Source organism: Corythoichthys intestinalis, chromosome 11 (genome assembly GCF_030265065.1).
Source record: "Corythoichthys intestinalis isolate RoL2023-P3 chromosome 11, ASM3026506v1, whole genome shotgun sequence".
Classification (NCBI taxonomy): Eukaryota; Metazoa; Chordata; class Actinopteri; order Syngnathiformes; family Syngnathidae; genus Corythoichthys; species Corythoichthys intestinalis.
The window spans coordinates 21,871,671-21,892,830 of NC_080405.1; the positions used below are offsets into that span (position 1 = coordinate 21,871,671).

General features: G+C 38.8%; 1 protein-coding gene across 1 annotated transcript in view; it reads right to left on the reverse strand.

Moving 5' to 3' along the window:
- Positions 1-7,971: 7,971 nt before the first annotated feature.
- Positions 7,972-21,160, reverse strand: part of LOC130923962 (neuronal acetylcholine receptor subunit alpha-7-like) — a 36,931-nt gene continuing 23,742 nt past the window's right edge. The window contains exons 5-9 of the mRNA XM_057850158.1: positions 15,965-16,212; positions 14,455-14,649; positions 13,240-13,326; positions 11,470-11,579; positions 7,972-10,521 (exon numbers count right to left, since the gene is read on the reverse strand). Coding sequence (XP_057706141.1) covers positions 9,913-10,521; positions 11,470-11,579; positions 13,240-13,326; positions 14,455-14,649; positions 15,965-16,212 — 1,249 coding nt within the window. The 3' untranslated portion in view covers positions 7,972-9,912. The remainder of the gene's footprint in view (positions 10,522-11,469; positions 11,580-13,239; positions 13,327-14,454; positions 14,650-15,964; positions 16,213-21,160) is intronic.

Consider the following 21,160-nt stretch of genomic DNA (forward strand, 5'->3'; position numbering starts at 1 on the left):
TCCTTTATTTAATGCGCTATACATTTTCACTCAAAGTAAAGACATTTTATTTCTTGCTATCAGTCTTTATCGTGTGAGCTAGTTGCCAGATCAACTGTTTTTTTTTTTCATTAAAGTGTTCTCTAAAAGGAACAAACAATGACTTCTTGTCCTGTTAAAAAGTTCTGGGCTACCTTTCAAGAAATATCTTGGATTGAAAGATCAGGAAATTTATAATATTTGCATTTGTGATCATATACTGTATGAAACACTTCTGCATCACCAACCGGAAACATTGAAGCTCTTCCACGAGCTCTCGTTTCAGATTAGAGTGGTTCCAGACTGATAATCCAAATGCACATTCACTCAGATTACTTCATCCCTGGGATTATGGGCCATGTGCCTTCTCATATTTGCTCAGAGAGAACGATTTAGGCGCGAACTATTTTTATGTGTCTATGGATGTGTTCTATTTGTGTCTTATTTTGTATGTTTGTTTTTCCCCCAGTGTGTGAGACTGTGACCTGATTTTCAGCGTTTCAGAGCACTTTGGGAATGACAACATTGATATCTGACAGGGAAGGTTGTTATGCACTGGGATACTGTTTAAGATTTGGCATCATTAAACACTTTCAATACATTCACAGCACATTAGTTTGATATAATGATTGAGTGGATGACTCAAAACAATCTCAAGTTTCTTCGTCCTTGAAGACTGGTGAGACCACATTTTGGCAGAGTCCAATGTTTTCCTCATCTTGCTAATGTGTGCCATGAATTTGAATAACATTTCATGTCCCCCCGCTGCCTTGTTTCTGAAGATACTTGTGTAGTTCCAGCACACATCAGATTTCAGCAAACTGATAATGGACTAGTGACGAGTCTATTACTTTGACTAGTCACTAGTCTGTCGCATGTTGGGACTGTAATAACTTGATAGCTCCTCCATGGTTTTTACACAGGTGGAGTCCTGTGTGCGTCAGTATTGTACTTCATAGTCTCTTTTTTCCTGCGGCTGTCAGTTTCTTACTGCTCTATGTCTCAAATGAAATATGTCTCCTTCTGAACAAGAAAATGAAATCTCCGCTCGACTGTACTTGTTGTTTGCTAACAGATCTAACTTTATAACGCATGTGTGATTTTAACACTTTGAATTGGAAAACTGATGCAAGTACTGCTCAGCTGAGCCAAGGCAGTAGAGAGTACTGGGCAGTGACAAAGTTGCATAAATCCAGCCACCCAGCTCAGTAGTGTTGACTCATTTAGTGATGCATCACATTACCATTCAAGGTGTCCTGCTATATTGAAAGCAATCATCTTTTGACAGCAATAAACAAGTATTGAGCGAATTAATCAAATCACTCAATAATTTATTGGGAAGCAGCCCAAAACCTTCAAAGACATAGAAAATTTGTGTCTGGTAGAGTACAGTTAGGAAAATAAGTTTTGAACACCGTGCAAGTTTGCAAGTTTTCCCATTTAGAAATGATGGGTGGATATGAAATTTTCGTGGTAGGTGCTTGTCCACTGTGAGAGACAATCTAAAAAAAAATGCAGAAATCACAATGTATGATTTTGTAACAATTTATTTGTATTATACTGCTACAAATAAATATTTGAACACCTGTCTATTAGCTAGAATTGTGAGCCTCAAATACCTGTTAGTCGCCTTTAAAAGTCCACCTCCACTACACTTATTCCCCTAAATAAGTGGAGTGAAGGTGAGCTTTTTGAGCCTGACTTTTTGACCTGTTTGAGGCTGTTAGCTGAATACTTTATAAACACCTGTCCACCACATACACACCAAAGAGCTGTCCAAAGACACCAGACACATAATTGTAGACCTCTACAAGGCTGGAAAGAGTTACAGGGCAAATGCCAAGCAGCTTGGTGATATAAGATCCACCATTGGAGCAATTATTAGAAAATGGAAGCGAGCTAAACATGACTGTCAATCTCTGTCGGAATAAGGCTCCATGCAAGAGCTACCTCGCAGGGTCTCAATGATCCTAAGATCAGCCAAGAACTACACAGGAGGAGCTGGTCAATGACCTGATGGGAGCTGGGACCACCATTTCCAAGGTTAGTGTTGGTAATACATTAAGACTTCATGGTTTGAAATCATGCATGGCACGGAAGGTTCCCACGCTTAAACTAGCACATGTCCAAGCGTGTTTTAAGCTTGTTTACTTTTTGGTCATAATTCCATTCATAGTGTTTGGAGGTAGAAGAATGATAAGTACCATCCCAAGAACACCATCCCTACTGTGAAGCATGGGGGTGGTAGCATCATGCTTTGGGGTTGTTTTTCTGAACATGAGACTGGACGACTGCACTGAATTAAGAAGAGGATGACCAAGGCCACGTATTGTTAGGTTCTGGGGAATAACCTCCTTCCCTCAGTTAGAGCATTGAATATGGGTTGTGACACTGACAAACACTGGCAAATCACTGACAGGGGCCTAGGGCAGTAGTCTTTTCAATTTTCCTCATCAGGGGCTCCATATAATAACGTTTAAAAGATTATTATCATTTTAAATGAGAATTGAGAATTGCCTTAATTAGACTCCGAAAGTTACAATGTGAATACATCATTGACTGCAACAGTGAATAGTGGTCTTGGTTGTGATTTTGCTTTGTAGTACTTGTCCAGGATTTAAAAAGAAACTAACTAAAACATTTACCACTCTAGAGTCTCTTTATTATTTCTACCGTTCACAATGTATACCTTTAAGTGTCCTTGGTGATTATGTTCAAAGTGTTGTTACTGAAGAATTTTTAATCAATCCCATTTCCCTCCAAAAAGTGTCTGCTTTATATTTTAAGTTTTTATTATGCATGAAGTTGACATCAGCTTCACACTGAGCTCAACGGTCTGACCATTTGTGAACACGCAATCTGCTCTCATGCTCACCCCCACTGTGCACAGTCTGCACAACTGTGTTTATGTCCACGTTAACTGTGTTTATGTGGTTGAATCTTAAGGCTCCAGCCCCGCCATCTTCGAAACACCCTTCGTTGCTGTCACCTCACACAGTGCCATTTCACAACTCATGCTCACAGCAAACAAGTTTAAAAATCAACAACATATGTTGGCATTGTATACTTCGGTCACTTGAAGTTGTAAAAGCATCAGACTAAAGTTACCCTCAGAGGGTGTTGCAATGTTGATGACATTGTTGGAGACCCATCTGGTATGATACTAGTCCGCTTATGATGGTCTTCTTTCTGTCAAATGATGAAAAATAACAAGAGTGGGGGAAAAAATATCCCATGAAAACTATGAAATATCTACTCTGTTTCTGAACTGCAGCCGTGATAGACTAGCACAGCACGACATACTGTTTCACTTTTCTTTTTTTCAACTTCTCCATTTTTTTCACTGCAAATTTATAGTCATGTCACGTGTAATGGGCCAAGAAGTTTCCATTTAATTTTCAGTTTTTGTGTAATTACCAAATGATGAAAGCATATGCTTCTCATGACAAATGTGTTCAGCTTCACAGCAATAATGAATTAAAACTGTAGATAATCACAAAGTCCTCACATGTCTCTGAGTGTGATGATTTGGGCTTGAGTTGGGGCTCTGTTCCTCATTTACATTTTTTTTTACTATTAATGCAATGATTGATGTTTCCAAATAAAACTGTCTCACTTCCAGCATTTGCATATGTATTGTTATTAGAGCACAAAGCTAATGGTGTGCATTGCCAGTATCTTATGGCCCAACAACTGCCCAAATTATGGTGAAGGTGAAATCAATAGTTTACATTAAAAATAAAAACATAATCATACATTTGCACATGTTTAGAAGCATTACATGATAAATCTAATGAATATTTTATATGGTATACATACATTATTCATTCATACTTACTATACATTATTCCCCCAATTGCTATTAAAGGCTTAGTTTATGCAACGATTCAGGGTGTACCCCACCTACTGCCCGTAGTAAATTGGAATTGGCTCCAGCTTCCCTTGTGATGATAAGCGGCTTGGAAAATGAATGAATTAATTAATGAATGAGTAAATTGACTGGCACTACTTTACATTTGAGTCATAATGACAGGACTATAGTGCTGAAGATGGCATATGATCACGTAATACTGATGCAGAGCCGTCCAAATTCAAAGCTTTATTGCAACGAACATTTTGGGGCGTTTGTCTCACCAACCTGAATAAAACTCGGATTAGACTAAAAGAGAGCGCAGTCCTCCTTCAGGACCAGCAACCCAGTATGAAAGAAATGTTAATTTATAGAGAAATTAAGACATTCTACAATCACAGTCTACCCCCTGCAGTGTCTGAACAACTTTGAAAGAAGTTATTGGAATTGGTGGAGCATAATTTATATAATTTGGGACCCCAGCATTTACTCATATGGTGAGACTTTTGACAAGCAAGAACATGTATCAGGTCAGAGGTTACTGATGTGTATGGCTCACAGTCTCTGTTAATGTTCATCACAATGTTTTTCCACATAAACATACAAATTTGCCTTTATGATTCATTGAATGGCAAAATGGCAAGATGAGAAATTAGGAAGTTGTGAGAACAAAGGAGCAAAAGAGGTGTCTCCTGGCACTTTGTCAATGTAGGCTACAGGATGGAAGTCATGGAACACAAAGTTCCAGAGCAGGACTGCACAATAAATACATGTGTCCCTTTCTGATATTCCCCATCTGCGTAGAAAAAGAGTGGGACATTAAATGAGGTGGAAAAAACATCCGGACTGAAAACCGCCCCAGTTTCAATGTTGTATCAGTGTTGGGGGAAGGGTTGACATAGTTAATGGTCAATTATGTGGTACGGGGCAATTTAGGGTGAGGGCAATGACAAAGAATATTGTAAAATTGTATAAACATGTTTTTTTATTGTGATATGATTAGCTGTATTCACTCCCCATATTATTCAGTTACTGTGAGTAAAGGCATGGGTGAAAGTGGGCCAGAACGGTCAGGAAAGCAGTTCCGGTATAAGATTCAGGGCCAGAACGCAGTTCAGGTAGTGGTTAAGTGTTATCACAACAAGCATAATGAAGTTCTTGTGTAGCACTAGTCATCAGTTTCCCCCAATATTTATTATTCCACCGACGGCATGGAGGTTTCCCCAACTGTTGTAGTTATCTGAGTCTGACGATGACGAGTCACGTCAATGTGCGAGTGCACGCAGCAAAGCAAAACGCCTGGACTCATTTATCCGTTCACTTGGCTGACATACTGACATGTGATAGTTAGGTCTGATTCAAATGTGCATGTTTTCTGGAACAGCAAAAAAAAAAAAAAAAAAAAGTGTTGAATTGATGTGACAAAAAAAGTGCAATGCAACATAAAATGGATCAAATCTTTAAGAGCAACGAAAGAGTTGAGGAGGCTTATTTATCATGCTTAGTTATATTTGCTCTGATGAGGAGGTTCAGAACATCTCAGCTGTCAATGTGCACTTTGGACCAATATTTGTTCATTTATGATAGGCTACTTATTCATTTCCTTATGATTTAAAAAAGTCAATGTTTGTGCGATCTTCAAAATATATTCCATTTCACTCAGCATAATATAGGTCATTTGTACTTATTTTTCTGAATGTATGTTACGTATATCTTTATTATATATATAAAAAAGTAAATGTTTACATTGACTTTTAATATACATCCTATGTTCTTAAGTGGTTACAATTGAGATTTGGCATTTAGTATGTGAGGAAATGAGGGAAAATAAAAATTAGGAGATGGAGGTTTGACTCCCTCCCCTCAAAAAAAAAAAAAAAAGAAAAGAAAGAAAGAAAGAAAGAAAGAAAGAAAAAAAAAAATAATAAAAAAAATAAAATTCTGCCTCTGTGGCGACCTTCCCGTCGGGGAGTTCCGGCAAGAAATTCTGGCCACTTTCACCCCTGAGTAAAGGTGACGCCGTAACCCATGGAGTTACACGCTGCCATCAGCGGTGTTGATTGGTGTTTGATTCCTGTCCGGTTTCATTTTGGTGGGTTCCTGTTACCCTATGTTCACTTTGTCAGCTTTGTCTTCCTCCCCTAATGTCGTACCGCACGCATGCTATTTTTAGACCGTGACGTCGCATCGTAAAGCGGAAGTAAAGCCGAAGTGGGACATTACAGACCCGCCCTCGCATAGATACCTATTTTGTGCTACTTTTTGCCGGTAATCTTTCAAAAACGAACATGCCAATCACACATTGCTTTTTTGGAACTTGTAGAAATGACTCTAGACATTACAAGACATGAAGGATGTTTTCTTCATACGTTTCCAGAAACCAAAAACTCGGGAGGAAAAAATGTGAAGCCCGAATCAACTTGCGCGGACTTTAACACCAGCTCGGGGAATCCATTAACATTTCCTACGTAGTAAACATTTTATTGGGTTGGCATGGTCTTTCAGAGGACAAAGAGGTAAGCCATTTTTATATTATTAACTTATTTTTTTAGCGTAATGTTGTGCTCTGTCAGACAATGAATGCCCTGAAAAGAATTACAATGGTATCTGACTGCCACTGTTACCGTTTCTGTTATTTATACATTTAAAAAAAGACAACTTTAGTAAGAGGAAAGTGTAAATGAATTATAGAATTAAGATTTGTTATCAATGAAAAAATTAAAAGTGTTCGTTGGCTGTCACTGAGTAGCATTTGCGATCGCTACACAAAGCTAACTAAATTACCCCCAAGAACGGTCAGAGACGTAGGACAACCAGAGGATATATAAGACAGGGCTGATGGTAAAGGATAGCTTGTTGAAACAGGAGAATGTCATTGTCAGTCGCGTCGATAAAAAAGCTAAGGCTATGCTTAGGTCGGCTCGTTTTTTTTTTCGTCTTTTTCAGCCTTCGACACTCAAGCCATCTCTTTAACTGAAAATTTTTATGTTCTTCCACATCTTTGCCAGTGAATTTGGCACCAGGCACATCATTTTCAGAGAGAATTGATAGGTTTAGCTCTGTAAACATCTCCTTCGTACATGATTTCCATTCATTTCCTATTCGGGACAAACGGTGGCTTGGCCCTACTTAGCAAGTAGCTAATGTCATGAATATTAATGAACGGAAGTGACGTGTTGCTTGCGGTACGCCATTACCTGATTCCCCACACCTGTTCGTCATTAGCCCTACTCCTTGTACTATATGCCTCTTGTTGCTTGTCCTGTGCCGGTGCGTTTTCTTGTGTTTGAGATCAGTACAAAGCTACCTCACTGCCATAAGCTAAACTTTTGCCTTGAGATGTTTTTATTGGAACTTTGAACCCATCCAGAACCTTTTGGACTTTCTCATATTTCTGCATAAAATCACCATCAATTGTGATTTGATCTTTGTCAAAATCACACATATGTAAAAACTGTCTGCTTTAACTAAAACCATCCAAACATTGATAGGTTTTCATATTTTAATGAGGATAGCATGCAAACAATGAAGGAAGGGGGAAAATGAGCGAACCCTGTGCCTAAGGAGACTTAAAGAGCAAATGAGACCAATTTTTACCAAAATATTTAAGTCAGGTGTGTGCCCGATCACTGACGAGTGGTTTAAAGCTGCCCTACCCACTATAAAATACACAACTGGTTAGAATTGTCTTGATGAGAAGCATTGTCTGATGTGCATCAGGCTTGGTCAAAAGAGCTGTCTGAAGACCTGCGATCAAGGATTGTTGATTTGTATAAAGCTGGGAAAGGACACAAAATCATCTCTAAAAGTCTGGATGTTCATCAATCAACAGTCAGAGAAGTTGCCTACAAATGGAGAGAGTTTGCACTGTTGCTCCTCTCCCAAGGAGTGGCTGTCTACCAAAGATGACGCCAAGAGTTCAGCGCAAAATACTCAGCGGTAAAAAGAACCCTAGAGTTTCTGCTAAAGACTTACAGAAATCAGTGGCACAGTCCAATATCTCCGTGTACACATCAACTATATGTAAAACCTATGGCCTACAATGATGTTCATGGGAGGACTCCATCGAGGAAGCCACTGCTGCCTAAAAAAAAATCATTGTTTCTCGTTTAATGCTCGCAAAAAGGCACTTGGACACTCCACTGAAGTTTTGGCAAAATATTTTGTGGACTGATGAAACCAAAGTGGAATTGTTTGGGAGTAACACACAACGTCATCTGTGGAGAAAAAAATGGAACAGCTTACCAACATCAACACCTCCCCACCGTGAAGCATGGTGGAGGGAGCATCAAGATGTGGGACTATTTTGCTACCTTAGGGCCTGGACAACTTGCAGTCATTATTGGAAGAATGAATCCAAAAGTTTGCTAATACTAAATGTGATGGCACAGGATTCACTTAGTTATCTTTCCCCCTTCTGTCATTGTTTGCATGCTATCCTCATTAAAATATGAAAACCTATAAATGTTTGGGTGGTTTTAGTTAAAGCAGACACTGTTTTTTCATCTGTGTGATTTTGACAAAGATCAGAGCACATTTGATGGTGATTTTATGCAGAAATGTCAGAAATTCCAAAAGGTTAACATACTTTTCATACAGTTTTTTATTTATAAAACAGGCCAAAAGTTTGGACACACCTCTTTCAATGCAACACAATTGAAGGTGCAAACCCGATTGATAAAGCAATGAATTCCACTAATTAACCCTGAAAAGACATACTTGTGAAGTCGAAAACCGTATTAGGTGACTCCCTCTTGAAGTTCATTAAGAGAATGGCAAGAGTGCAAAAAAGTAATCAAGCAAATTTGAACATATTGGAATATTATACATGTTTTAGTTATTTCATCTTTTTCTTTTGCTAAGTAAATATTTCCGCACATGTTCATTCACTGTTTTATTGAGAATTTACAATGTAGTCATGAAAATAAAGAAAACGCACGAATGAGAAGGAGTGTCCAAACTTTTGGCGTTTATCCCGCTACATTTATTGCCCTTTTGTTCAAATCTTATACAGTCCCCAATTAAACCAATCCTATTAAATAGTTTCAGTAGTGACACTATGCAGAAGGAAAAATCCCCAATTAGCAAAGTTGCAAATAATGCATTCTCATTCTGTTTAAGATACAAACCAAGTACTGTATACTTACCTTGATAAGAACACAACAGCTGATTCAACTTAAAAAATCTCATCTTTTTTGGGAGCTCACATGACAAATATGCATGCACCACATACAGTACTTGTGAAAAAAGTCCACTGTGCCAAAAGTCACACAAGCCTACATCTTTAATGAGCATTTTATTACAAGCATCTTTAGTTACCGTATATTTTATAAGTTTAGTTACCATATATTTTATAATCAAATGGTTCAGGATGTTAAACATTCAATAAACATTAAATAACATTTCAATAACACTTCTGCATCTACAGTATGTTATTGGTCCACTTCAACCATTTAGTACACAGCATTTTTGCATGATAAATTAAATGCTCACAAGGGGTTTTAATACAGTCCAAATGTGATCAAAATAAAGAGACTCAGATGTGAAAAGTGATTCCCAGGTAACAGAAGTATTCCTTTTCAAGGTGAACATCTCTACTTTAATATAACAGCTGGAGGATGTGTACACTTGTGTAGATACATCATTTACAGTCAAGTTTTTTAATTTATTCTTTTTAGGGTATATTTACTTTTCCCAATTGAGGTGTGTTGGTTTTTGGCGCTTTAATATTGATGGGAAAAGTTTTGAAATTATTAATCTTTTTTTTTTTTTTTTTTTTTTTTTAATCATCTAAAAACCTGGTATCTGATCATGGTATGTGTTTGTGTGAAATTAGGCCTGAAATTCACAATATGTAAAGAATGTGCCTTGATTTAGCAAGTGATCTTAGAAGGACAAGATGTCTGTTCAAAATGTATCAGTGTTTGCACATAGACGTTGCAATAGCTGAGACATAAAATAATTATATTTACATAGAAAAAAATATAGTACGCATAATTGTTATCAAGAACAATAAATTATGTTTTTTTTTCTCCTGTGTCCAGCTATGTAAAGTCCTTGGAGACAGCCTCTATGAAGTTGGGTGCTGACATGAGGATGGTGAAGGTGCAAATGATGGAGAAGAGTGAGAAGGCCACCAGGCACAGACGGTCCACCACTGCTGCTGCAAACTTCCACTCACTGCTAATAGCCTCAGCCTCATCCTGGTCCCGGAAGCGCTGGGCAATGAAGGTCACCTCCTCCAAGATGCGCTGAATCTCTGGTGGAGGGATCCTATCTCCTATACCAGCACCTATTCCCAAAGTACTACTACAAACACCGGGGGGTTCACCCTCATCTGCTGGGGAGCAGTGTGCACGACCACCCAGTGCTACGCCAGAGTCGCTGGAAGGTGGGCAATGTGGAGTTTCAACTGGGTGGTAGCTGCCAAAGTAGAGGCTCATGGAACCATTGGAGGTGCCTGAGGTGCACGGTGGGCAGGAAGTTTGGGAGAGCGGAATGGAGAGGCTTGGAATGGCACCCATCTCTATTGAGTTAGTGCTAGAGTGGTGCTGGGTAGTATGGCGGTGTTTGTATCCAGGACGTCTGCGTTCATCACCCGGTTGCTTCATGCGCAGAAACCATGCACACCAGTTCAACAGTACCACCCGAACCTGAAAAAGTAATGAATGCTCATGGATTATTGTGTTTACATTTTCTGTGAACGTAAACGCAGATTTTTAAAAATCTCTTTCACTTTGGACAACAGAAGCCTAGCTCACCCAACTTTTTTTTTTTCATTAATGAGTAGTAAATATGTTTAAAATTTAACTTAAGGCGCATCTGACTATAAGCCACCACCCACCAAATTTGAGACACAAAAACGGCATTTGTTCAGAGATAAAATGCGCTGGACTATAAACCTCAGCTGTCCTCACTGTATTATGGGATATTTACACCAAAAGATATTAACCGGTAACACTTTATTTGACAGTAACGTCACAAGACCATCATAATTATGACATGACACTGGAATGAGCATTAATGAATGTTTATGACAGATGTCATTTAGTGTCATCTGGCAAATTGATGTAAAAGATCCGAGCTGGACATAAATTGAGTTAGTGACAAAATTTGCCGTATGACGCTTAATGACATCTGTCATAAGCATTCATCAATAACCATCACAGTGTTGTCATAATTATGACAGTCTTATGAGAGTCTTACAACACCACAGTCAAATAAAGTGTTACCTATTAACCCAAATAAATAAACAAATAAGCCGCACTGGACTATAAACTGCAGGATTCAAAATGAGGGGAAAAAAGTAGCGGTTTATAATCCGAAAATGATGGTATTCACTGCCAGCTGTTTTGAAATTTAGGCAACCTCATATGCCAGTGATTTTTTTGTATTCCGACAAAAACAATTTGATGACGACGGCAAATTAGTGGAAACTGTGCTGCTCCCTATTGAAATAAGCTGACCAAAAATACGAAGTCCGACTAGCCAGCATACTCTTTTTTCCACTACAAACAAGTAATGCAAGGATGTCATTGGGACCATGATTCTACTGATTTAAAAAAGAAAAGAAAACAAAAAACAGGAGTTCCATCACTTACCCACTTGGGCATCTTGCCTCCCTGAGGGTCATGGTGATGAAACTGCAGGACGATCACAGTCACAACCACTGACATTCCTACTATCATCATGGTGCTGGCAAAGTACTGAGCTGGAAGACACACAACAAATATGATGAGCCTCGAAGTGTTTATTTGGTTATTTTTAGTTAATCGGTAACATGATGTGGCAGCACAGCGTGTTGGTTAAGTCTACCTCATATTTCTGATGTTTACAGTGTAAATCTCAGCTTTGGCCTTCCCGTGTGAGGTTTACATGTTCTCCTTGTGCATGTGTATGGGTTTTCTCAGAGTTATAGCAATGCAGCCTCCTCTCACATCCCCATATCCACATCCCATTTTGTCATCCACAAAGCATGATGTTAGGTTAATAGAAAACTTTAAAGTGTCCATACATCAAAAAATATTAGTAAAAGGTAACTGAGGGAGAGGGTAGAGTTACTGTACACTTTCTGGTTATTCGTGGCTTACGATAAAATACGAATTGGCTACGTCAGGCAGTGGTGTTGAAAATATTTCACAAGCATATTCAGTCACAATGTGGTAAAGATGAGTCATTTAATTAAGAGCGCAGTTGGGCTTGTTCTCAAGTCGTTTGAAATAAAGTGTTATGTTCAGTTGGGTAGCCATTTATCTAATTAAAAACTGTTATTATCTTAATAAAGCTTATACATTGTCACTTGTGATTTTTAAGTAGATAGACTGATATAAAGTACAGTAAAATATTCCCAATCTAAAGTATATCCTAGTAAAACCATCAAAACAAGACTGAGGATTGTGCACTTGTGTGCACTGCAAGTAATGTGTTGTGGGGTATAGGGGTTGAAATTCAATTAAATGTTCACCAAATTTGGTTGTTTTAACTAACATTATGCATGGTATTATCAGGAGCTTCAGCAGGGAAGCCGAGACTTCCCTCTCCCTCGCCAGGTATTGTTTCCTGCCCTGATATAGACTAACTTGAAAATTAAACCCAATTAAATTAAATTTTGAATTCCCATAACATTTTGTTAATCCTCATATGAAGGGATCCAACTTCCTCAAAAAAACATACTGATAACACTTTTGTATTGGATTTCATTCAGGGCTGCCTAATTTCTCGGTTGCTGTTTGCTCATGAGTTAATCAGATAAGTAGGTAGTTCAAGGAGTACAAGATATATTTTTAAAAATATGTTTGGATTGCGTGTATTAAACTGACTACAATTCACATGATACTATGTTATTATTATTCATAGAGTGTTGTGGTTTTCTCAGCACAAAAATCAACAAATGAGATTGCTTATCTCCTCCCTCTCATCATCTGCTCATGATTTATTTATTTCTTCCTCCCTCTTCATTCAAGAGTTTATGTTTGTCTTATTAATGCTACTGACAGCTTCCATCCACGACATCCTATTTTACCAAATGAATCCCCCTGGGAGCTCAGGGAATGACATGTGGACACCCACACCTTTTGGATTTCATTCCTCTCCAGGTGGCTATATCTAGAGTATATAGTGTATCTCAGTTGCGAGCATTAAATAGCATGGAATAATGCTGATGTTAATAACGCTGGCCGAGTGAAGTTGATACTGTTATATTCTCGTTAATGTCTATGTGTTGACTGACAGATTCAATATTACAGTCAATTTCACAAAGAGTGTACACTGATATAAATATCTCAACAGAACAGTTCCACTTTAGGATGTGTCATATTCTCTTCCTGCGACTGATTCTGTGTAAATATATGAGAAACATAAATAGAACTCACCAATGAGGGGAACTGAGTCAGAGGTAGCCGGCATGATCTCAGCTACCAGAAGCATGAAGACAGTTAGCGAAAGAAGCACAGTGATTCCTATTTACACACAGGGAGGGAAAAGTGCATAGATAAAATAATGAGTGGGATCACTGGTGTGTCAAAACTGTAACTACTGTATTTGTAAATGTAATCAGTAATCTCCAAACCACAGTAATTTGTTCAGGTGGCAAGCTCAAGAACCTTACCCCTACCGCAATCTGTCAAACTCATGTTAAACAGTGATTGCTCATCCACACGTGGCTATCAATCAAAAACTAAGAGGCTGATAGAACTCCACTCAAAAATTCAATTATTCTTGGGGGTTTCACATGCATGTATTTATGACTGGCTACATGATTCATGAGAATGTGTGCATACATATATGCACATACTGTAAGTATTTCACGCTACATGATAAAAGCTAGGTTGAAATTCTAATGATGTCAGCATTCCTTTTCAAACAAAAAAAGAAAGGGGGGATGCTGAGACACATCATGAAGTCATTTGATTTGTGTAAACATGAACCAAAGCTAATTTTTATCTTCTGAATTATTGAAAATATTTTAAAACTCTGCCTTTTTAGGCATTTTATTGCCCAAAGATGCTTCTTATCAGGCACACATTGAACATTCTGCCACAGCATCACTTCCATTAGAAAGTTTCAGCAGTATTATAAGAGCAACGGCAAAAGACTGCCATAAAATTTAAATTTCTGCTCCATATACCACATCCATAGCCTTATGTCTCTTAAATTGCACTTTGCCTCTAACATGCACTTGATTACCTCAGATTCCTAATTCATTGTTATAAGGTCCCATAACAATGAAAGCATATTTGAGTTTGTTTTCCTACAGCTGAAAAAACAAAACATCAAATCCAGTGGAGAGAATTTTGTTCTTCATATCGAGAGGAGGGGCAATCACAAACTGTGCTATTTTGAATGCTATTCCACCATTAAAATTTTGTCCAAGCATACTCCTGCAAATATTGAGGGGATGATACTGTACAACAGAGCTTGGAAGTTTGAGCTTATGGAACATCAAAGTCCTCTCATTTCACAAATAAAAACAGAAATTTACACAGACACACTCCAAAACTTGTAGAAAGTATTCTCACAAAATTAAAGGTTTAAAGGTATGGCCAACGCCAACATTTTTAAAGGTTCACATCTGTGCATAATTTCACCTAGAGATATCTTTTCTCCTGAGTCGGCAGGCAGCAGAAACACCAACAGGGCCAATCCAGAAATAAGCACACAGGGGATGAGCAAATTCAGACCATAATAAAGTGTTCTACGGCGCATGGTGACTGTGAAGGTCACGTCAGGATAGGGTTCCTTGCAACAGTCATAGTACAGCTCGTTGCGCTTGACTGGGACACCTGAGGGAGACAGGGAGACACAAGTACAAAAAAAACATGAACACAATCATCCCATCTGTCTTTGTAAACAGCCATATGGATGTGAGAAGGCTGAATGGAAAATGGGTCACACAATTCATGAACTATACCACATTGTCAGCATCACAACAGCCCTGGTTTGGTATGGTTTAAACAACTGAAAGAATGAAATGAATAGATTAATTGTGAGTCATAATAGTGAAGCTGTTAATCTATGGGCCTGTCAATGTGTCGAACAGTTCTACTTCATGACACCTAGCCCCATCCAATGCTCTGTTCCATGTGGATATAGTTCCATTACAACTCATCTCATGGTAGTTGGAATTCCAAAGTAAAAATTGTGTGTTATGGTGTTTGCGTGTTGTTTATCTTGTGGAATAGGAAGGAAGCATTGTTTAGATCAGGGGTCTCAAACCGATTCCACAAAGGGCCGCAGTGGGTCCTGGTCTTTGTTCCAACAGATCCAAAACAGACAGTTCAACCAATGAGGTTTCTGCTAAAGTAAGCAGCACCTGACTGCAATTAACTGATTACACTTGTTAGACACCAGATTGGTGAAAAGGGATTGTTCTCGTTTGGTTGGAATGAAATCCAGTACCCACTGCGGCCCTTTGAGGACCGGTTTGAGACCCCTGGTTTAGATATTCCAGCTGTCACAAAAGCAATACATTTGTGTGTTAAAGTTATGTTTTAAATGTGTCTTTTTCACAAAAAGTTTGATTTTTTATATTTGGGGGGAGAACCAGTCGAAATTTGTGAAAATGGCCTGTACAGAAGGGTTATGTAATGTGAAAAATGTCTGGGAATGAATGAGTTAATTGATGTCATCATTTATTTCAAATACAGACCTTTTCCAAAAAAACAACAACAAAAAAAGAGAGAGAGAGAGAATTGCCTAAAATTTTAATACAATGGAAATGTTTATATCGATAATGAACTTTTCTATCATATTCAATTTTTGGAAAATTCACATTTTTTTGAAAGCCCTTTATATTGTAAATTGATAAAATTAACTTTAAATCACAGCCCTCCAACACATTGGACATTCTGAAGGGCTCTCTCTTGCAGGCGTAAAATGCTTTAGTCCAGCGTCAGTTACGTTCTGTGTATGCTTTTTATATTAAATAAATACCACCCCTTTATTTATTCATTTATTATTGGTGACGCGTGTCACGGAATGGCATGGATAGGGGCCCACTGACATTGGACACTGGCACTGCTCATAATAAATGGTAATTTATTCATGTCAATGATGTACCATAATCCTTTAATCATATCATAAAACAAAGCACCTTACCTACAAGATCCCACTCGCCATTGGGTATGTAGGTGGATGTGTCCACATCCAGCATTTGGAGGTCCAGCAGCCAACCATTGTGCGTCCAGGAGCCAAACTTCAAATCACACTTCTGCACATCGAAGGGGAACCAGCGTACATCAATGTAGCAAGTGCTCTTCAAGATGCCAGGGGGGATGTACTGGCAGTAACCCGATGCATTAACCAGAACGTTGGTGTGGAAGGTAGCGTCGAAGCGGTCGTCCGCACTGGAAGATGATTATAAAAGTTAGTTTTCCTATGCAGAGTCCATGTTTGCATCCAGGTCTGTTGATAGGCAAAATTGAGTTGCTGGGACAAGAACAGAAGTATAAATAGGTTTGAAGCTCTTAAATTAAAAATAACTTTCTTAATCAAAACATTATGGGAATTATAAAATCTATAAAAGATTCTTTCTGCATAACAAATGTGGAACTCCTTTTCTTTTTCATTTCTCTAGTCAAAATGAGTGATGAAAACGTATTGTGACTCATCCTTTTTCTAAATGTGTCGCCATATCAGCTGTGGCTCCAGGTACCAAGAGGAAAAACAGGGGGGTGGCAAAGTCAAAGCCATGCCATGAATTATTCAAGATTTCATTGTTCAAGTCTTATTTAAACTGGAGGAGCTCACACTTGTAATCCAGGCAATGTGGTGTGTGAACGAGAGCCCACAAAATACAGACAACCTTTAAAAATGTATGTCGTTATCAGCAGCTTTGAATTGATTTGGATAGTAAAATGGTACGGAAAGCTACAAAATACATCTGGTTTGAAAATCTTATATGATTTAGCTGTGCCCTCTAAAGTCAGAATTTAAGAAACAAAGTCAAACCTAATTTATTATATAGTAATTCTGTGCTCCGTTATGTCTTAAAAGCCTCACTTTCTTGCACATTAAGACTGTACCATCAGAGGACAGCTTTTCAATTACTATTCATGCATCACACACCTTTGGACAGTCTCCCTTATTAATCATTAGGCACCACCACTAAATGGTCCTAATTTTGCTCAGCGGGTGTGCATTCCCCTGAATATTTGTGGTTTTGCATGGGTAAATAAGCCCATTTATGTGTATGTATATATATATATATATATATATATATATATATATATATATATATATATATATATATACATATATATATATATATATATATATATATATATATATATATATATATATATATTTTTTTTTTTTGTCAAGAATCAACAACAAGTGGGACACAATCGTGAAGTGGAACAAAATTTATTGGATAATTTAAACTTTTTTAACAAATAAAAAACTGAAAAGTGGGGCGTGCAATATTATTCGGCCCCCTTGCGTTAATACTTTGTAGCGCCACCTTTTGCTCCAATTACAGCTGCAAGTCGCTTGGGGTATGTTTCTATCAGTTTTGCACATCGAGAGACTGACATTCTTGCCCATTCTTCCTTGCAAAACAGCTCAAGCTCAGTGAGGTTGGATGGAGAGTGTTTGTGAACAGCAGTCTTCAGCTCTTTCCACAGATACTCGATTGGATTCAGGTCTGGACTTTGACTTGGCCATTCTAACACCTGGATACGTTTATTTTTTAACCATTCCATTGTAGATTTGGCTTTATGTTTTGGATCATTGTCCTGTTGGAAGATAAATCTCCGTCCCAGTCTCAGGTCTTGTGCAGATACCAACAGGTTTTCTTCCAGAATGTTCCTGTATTTGGCTGCATCCATCTTCCCGTCAATTTTAACCATCTTCCCTGTCCCTGCTGAAGAAAAGCAGGCCCAAACCATGATGCTGCCACCACCATGTTTGACAGTGGGGATGGTGTGTTCAGGGTGACGAGCTGTGTTGCTTTTACGCCAAACATATCGTTTTGCATTGTGGCCAAAAAGTTCAATTTTGGTTTCATCTGACCAGAGCACCTTCTTCCACATGTTTGGTGTGTCTCCCAGGTGGCTTGTGGCAAACTTTAAACGAGACTTTTTATGGATATCTTTGAGAAATGGCTTTCTTCTTGCCACTCTTCCATAAAGGCCAGATTTGTGCACTGTATGACTGATTGTTGTCCTATGGACAGACTCTCCCACCTCAGCTGTAGATCTCTGCAGTTCATCCAGAGTGATCATGGGCCTCTTGGCTGCATCTCTGATCAGTTTTCTCCTTGTTTGAGAAGAAAGTTTGGAAGGACAGCCGGGTCTTGGTAGATTTGCAGTGGTCTGATGCTCCTTCCATTTCAATATGATGGCTTGCACAGTGCTCCTTGAGATGTTTAAAGCTTGGGAAATCTTTTTGTATCCAAACCCGGCTTTAAACTTCTCCACAACAGTATCTCGGACCTGCCTGGTGTGTTCCTTGGTTTTCATAATGCTCTCTGCACTTTAAACAGAACCCTGAGACTATCACAGAGCAGGTGCATTTATACGGAGACTTGATTACACACAGGTGGATTCTATTTATCATTATCGGTCATTTAGGACAACATTGGATCAATCAGAGATCCTCACTGAACTTCTGGAGTTTGCTGCACTGAAAGTAAAGGGGCCGAATAATATTGCACGCCCCACTTTTCAGTTTTTTATTTGTTAAAAAAGTTTAAATTATCCAATAAATGTTGTTCCACTTCACGATTGTGTCCCACTTGTTGTTGATTCTTGACAAAAAAATGCGCTGCTCTTATCGGCGACATTGGGATTCTCACGGCACATTTTGTACCGCATTTCCGTGCGAGCATCATTTGCTTCTAGCCATGGTACCTCCTGTAGCCACTTTTCAGCAAATGTCCTTTTTTTCGGTAGCTCCGGTGACGTCTCTGTCGTCTGTCTGTCTTTTGACGGGGGTGGGGGAACACGGAAGTAATTTAGTGATGGCCAAATGAAGCCTCATGAAGCAATGAAGCTTTGCAGCCAATTGGTTTGCACATGTAGCAAAGCTTCATGGTGCTTCATTTACCCTATGGCGCCATCAAGTGGTCTAGAAGCCCAAGAGGTCAACATTGTTAAGAATTCAATGGTTATTTGCTTAATACAAAGATATGAATGTGCTTGTGTTAGTAATTTAGTATGTGAACAAAATACAACAAGTGCTAAGGGTAATTTGTTATTCATTTTTATTTAGAAATAATAGCTTTCCCACAGTGGCTGGCTTTAAACAGTTTCTTTTTTTTTGGAAAATATTTCACCAGCTTTAGAAAATATTCTTTCACAAGGCACAGATGAAGCTGGGGTGCAGAGAAATGTGAGTGCCACTTTATATACATTTGGGTAGGTATTCTTTTGTGCCTCCCAGTACACTAATGGATTGTTCATTCTGTTGATGTTTGATTCAGATAGGTACACACACACACTCACATTTATATTAAAGTAGTTTTTCTCCCTTACCTTATTGAAAGCAATCAAATCAAAATGTTCCCATACAGGGGAGGATCGCTCTTTTCGCGCAGGTTCCATCGCAAGCAAAGGACAAGGCTCGAAAAAAGATTGCACTGGTTGCACTGTTGCGCACAGATGTAACAAGTACAGGAGCCCGAAATCCACAAAATGTGAGATAACAGGCGATCGCCATTGCGTTTTGCAACCAATTTATACCGTAGTCCGTCCTGTTTTTGCAACGTGCGCCAAACGTTGGATCACTTCCGAAACACTCACGAGATTCAGCCGGCCACCGGCCACCGGCCGCCTTCCCACGTCATCATTTCCGGGTTTTGCCGAAATGAAGCGCGCCTCGCTACAAGCTTCGTGGAAACACCCCTCCCATTACTCGACACAAGCTTCGGAACCTCGGCTCATTTCGTCCCATCACTAAAGTAATTACTCAGTGTGGCCTGCCTCTTCAAAATTTTGAGAAGTTATTTTCTCGTGTCCGCCGCAAATACAGCGGTCAGCCATCGGTACGCAAAAGCGTATGGAAGCCGTTGAGGGCCAGCGCATTTGTCTACGTCCAGTACCACTTATGTGCACCCCAGTATATATATATATATATATATATATATATATATATATTTTTTTTTTTTAATAGGTATATATATATATATATATATAGATATATATATATATATATATGTTTTTTTTTGTTTGTTTGTTTGTTTTTTTTAATCGTATCCTCTATTTGCCGAAAAGGTCACTTATTCAATGTCTTTATACTTAGGCCAATGGATTATGGCAAAACACACCTTTTTAGGGTGGGGTCAATTACTTAAAGATTTTGCTATCTTTAGCGAGGCCTTCATTAGTTCACTGTATGTATGCTATTCCTTAATAACTCCCACTCAATCTGCCAATAAATTATTATTTGAAATGACAATTTAATATTTTATTCTATTTGTGGCCAAACAACATATGGAAATTTACTGATCAAAGTAAATCAATAATTTCTGGGTGAATACACCTTCTTTGAAACACCATGACAAAAGCATGCACCATGACAAACACACACATCAACATGTAGTTAAACTGAAGACTATAGTGTATTGATTGGCCTTTGATCTGATGGTGAGAGTGAATGACTGTAGATATGTGATTTGTTATTAACTGGTGAACAGTTCAAAGTGTACCCTAACAAAGTAAAGATGCACGATAATATCGGTTACCGATAATTATCGGCCGATAATGGCAATTATAACGTCACACAGATAACCCAGATTTTAAATAATTAAACCGAGAATGCAATTCGATAATTATATACTTGATTTAGCCTCTAAATGCGCGCAATTGAAGCAGTTTTGTCCAATTCTGCACCGCCGCCTCCTCAACCCCTCCTCCCTCTGAAGTCCCTGTCGCATGAGTGAGGCGTTACAAATTCTGCACCGCCGCCTCAATCCCTCCTCACTCAGAAGCCCCTGTCGCATGAGTGATGCGTTACACGACATGGTTGAGGCAGTTGGATATCATGGCGGCTCTGTCACCAGCTTGGGCTATTTTTTCCGTGTGTGAAACAAACGACGCTCTTGCCCCTACAAAACATGCACTGCAGAAGTTCCACGAGGCGGAAAGAGAGCGTCCTCATTCAACACCACCAACCTGATCAGCCATTTAAAGCTGCATCACAAAGATTTTTGGTACAAATACGAGGCTGCTGCTAGCACGTAGGCTAAAGCTAATGTAAACAAACAAACTAAGCTAAGCTACGGGCCTTGCGACGATCGAAGACACATTTGACGGCAGCGCCGCCGCCACTCATTTCCGGTTCATCGCATTAAGC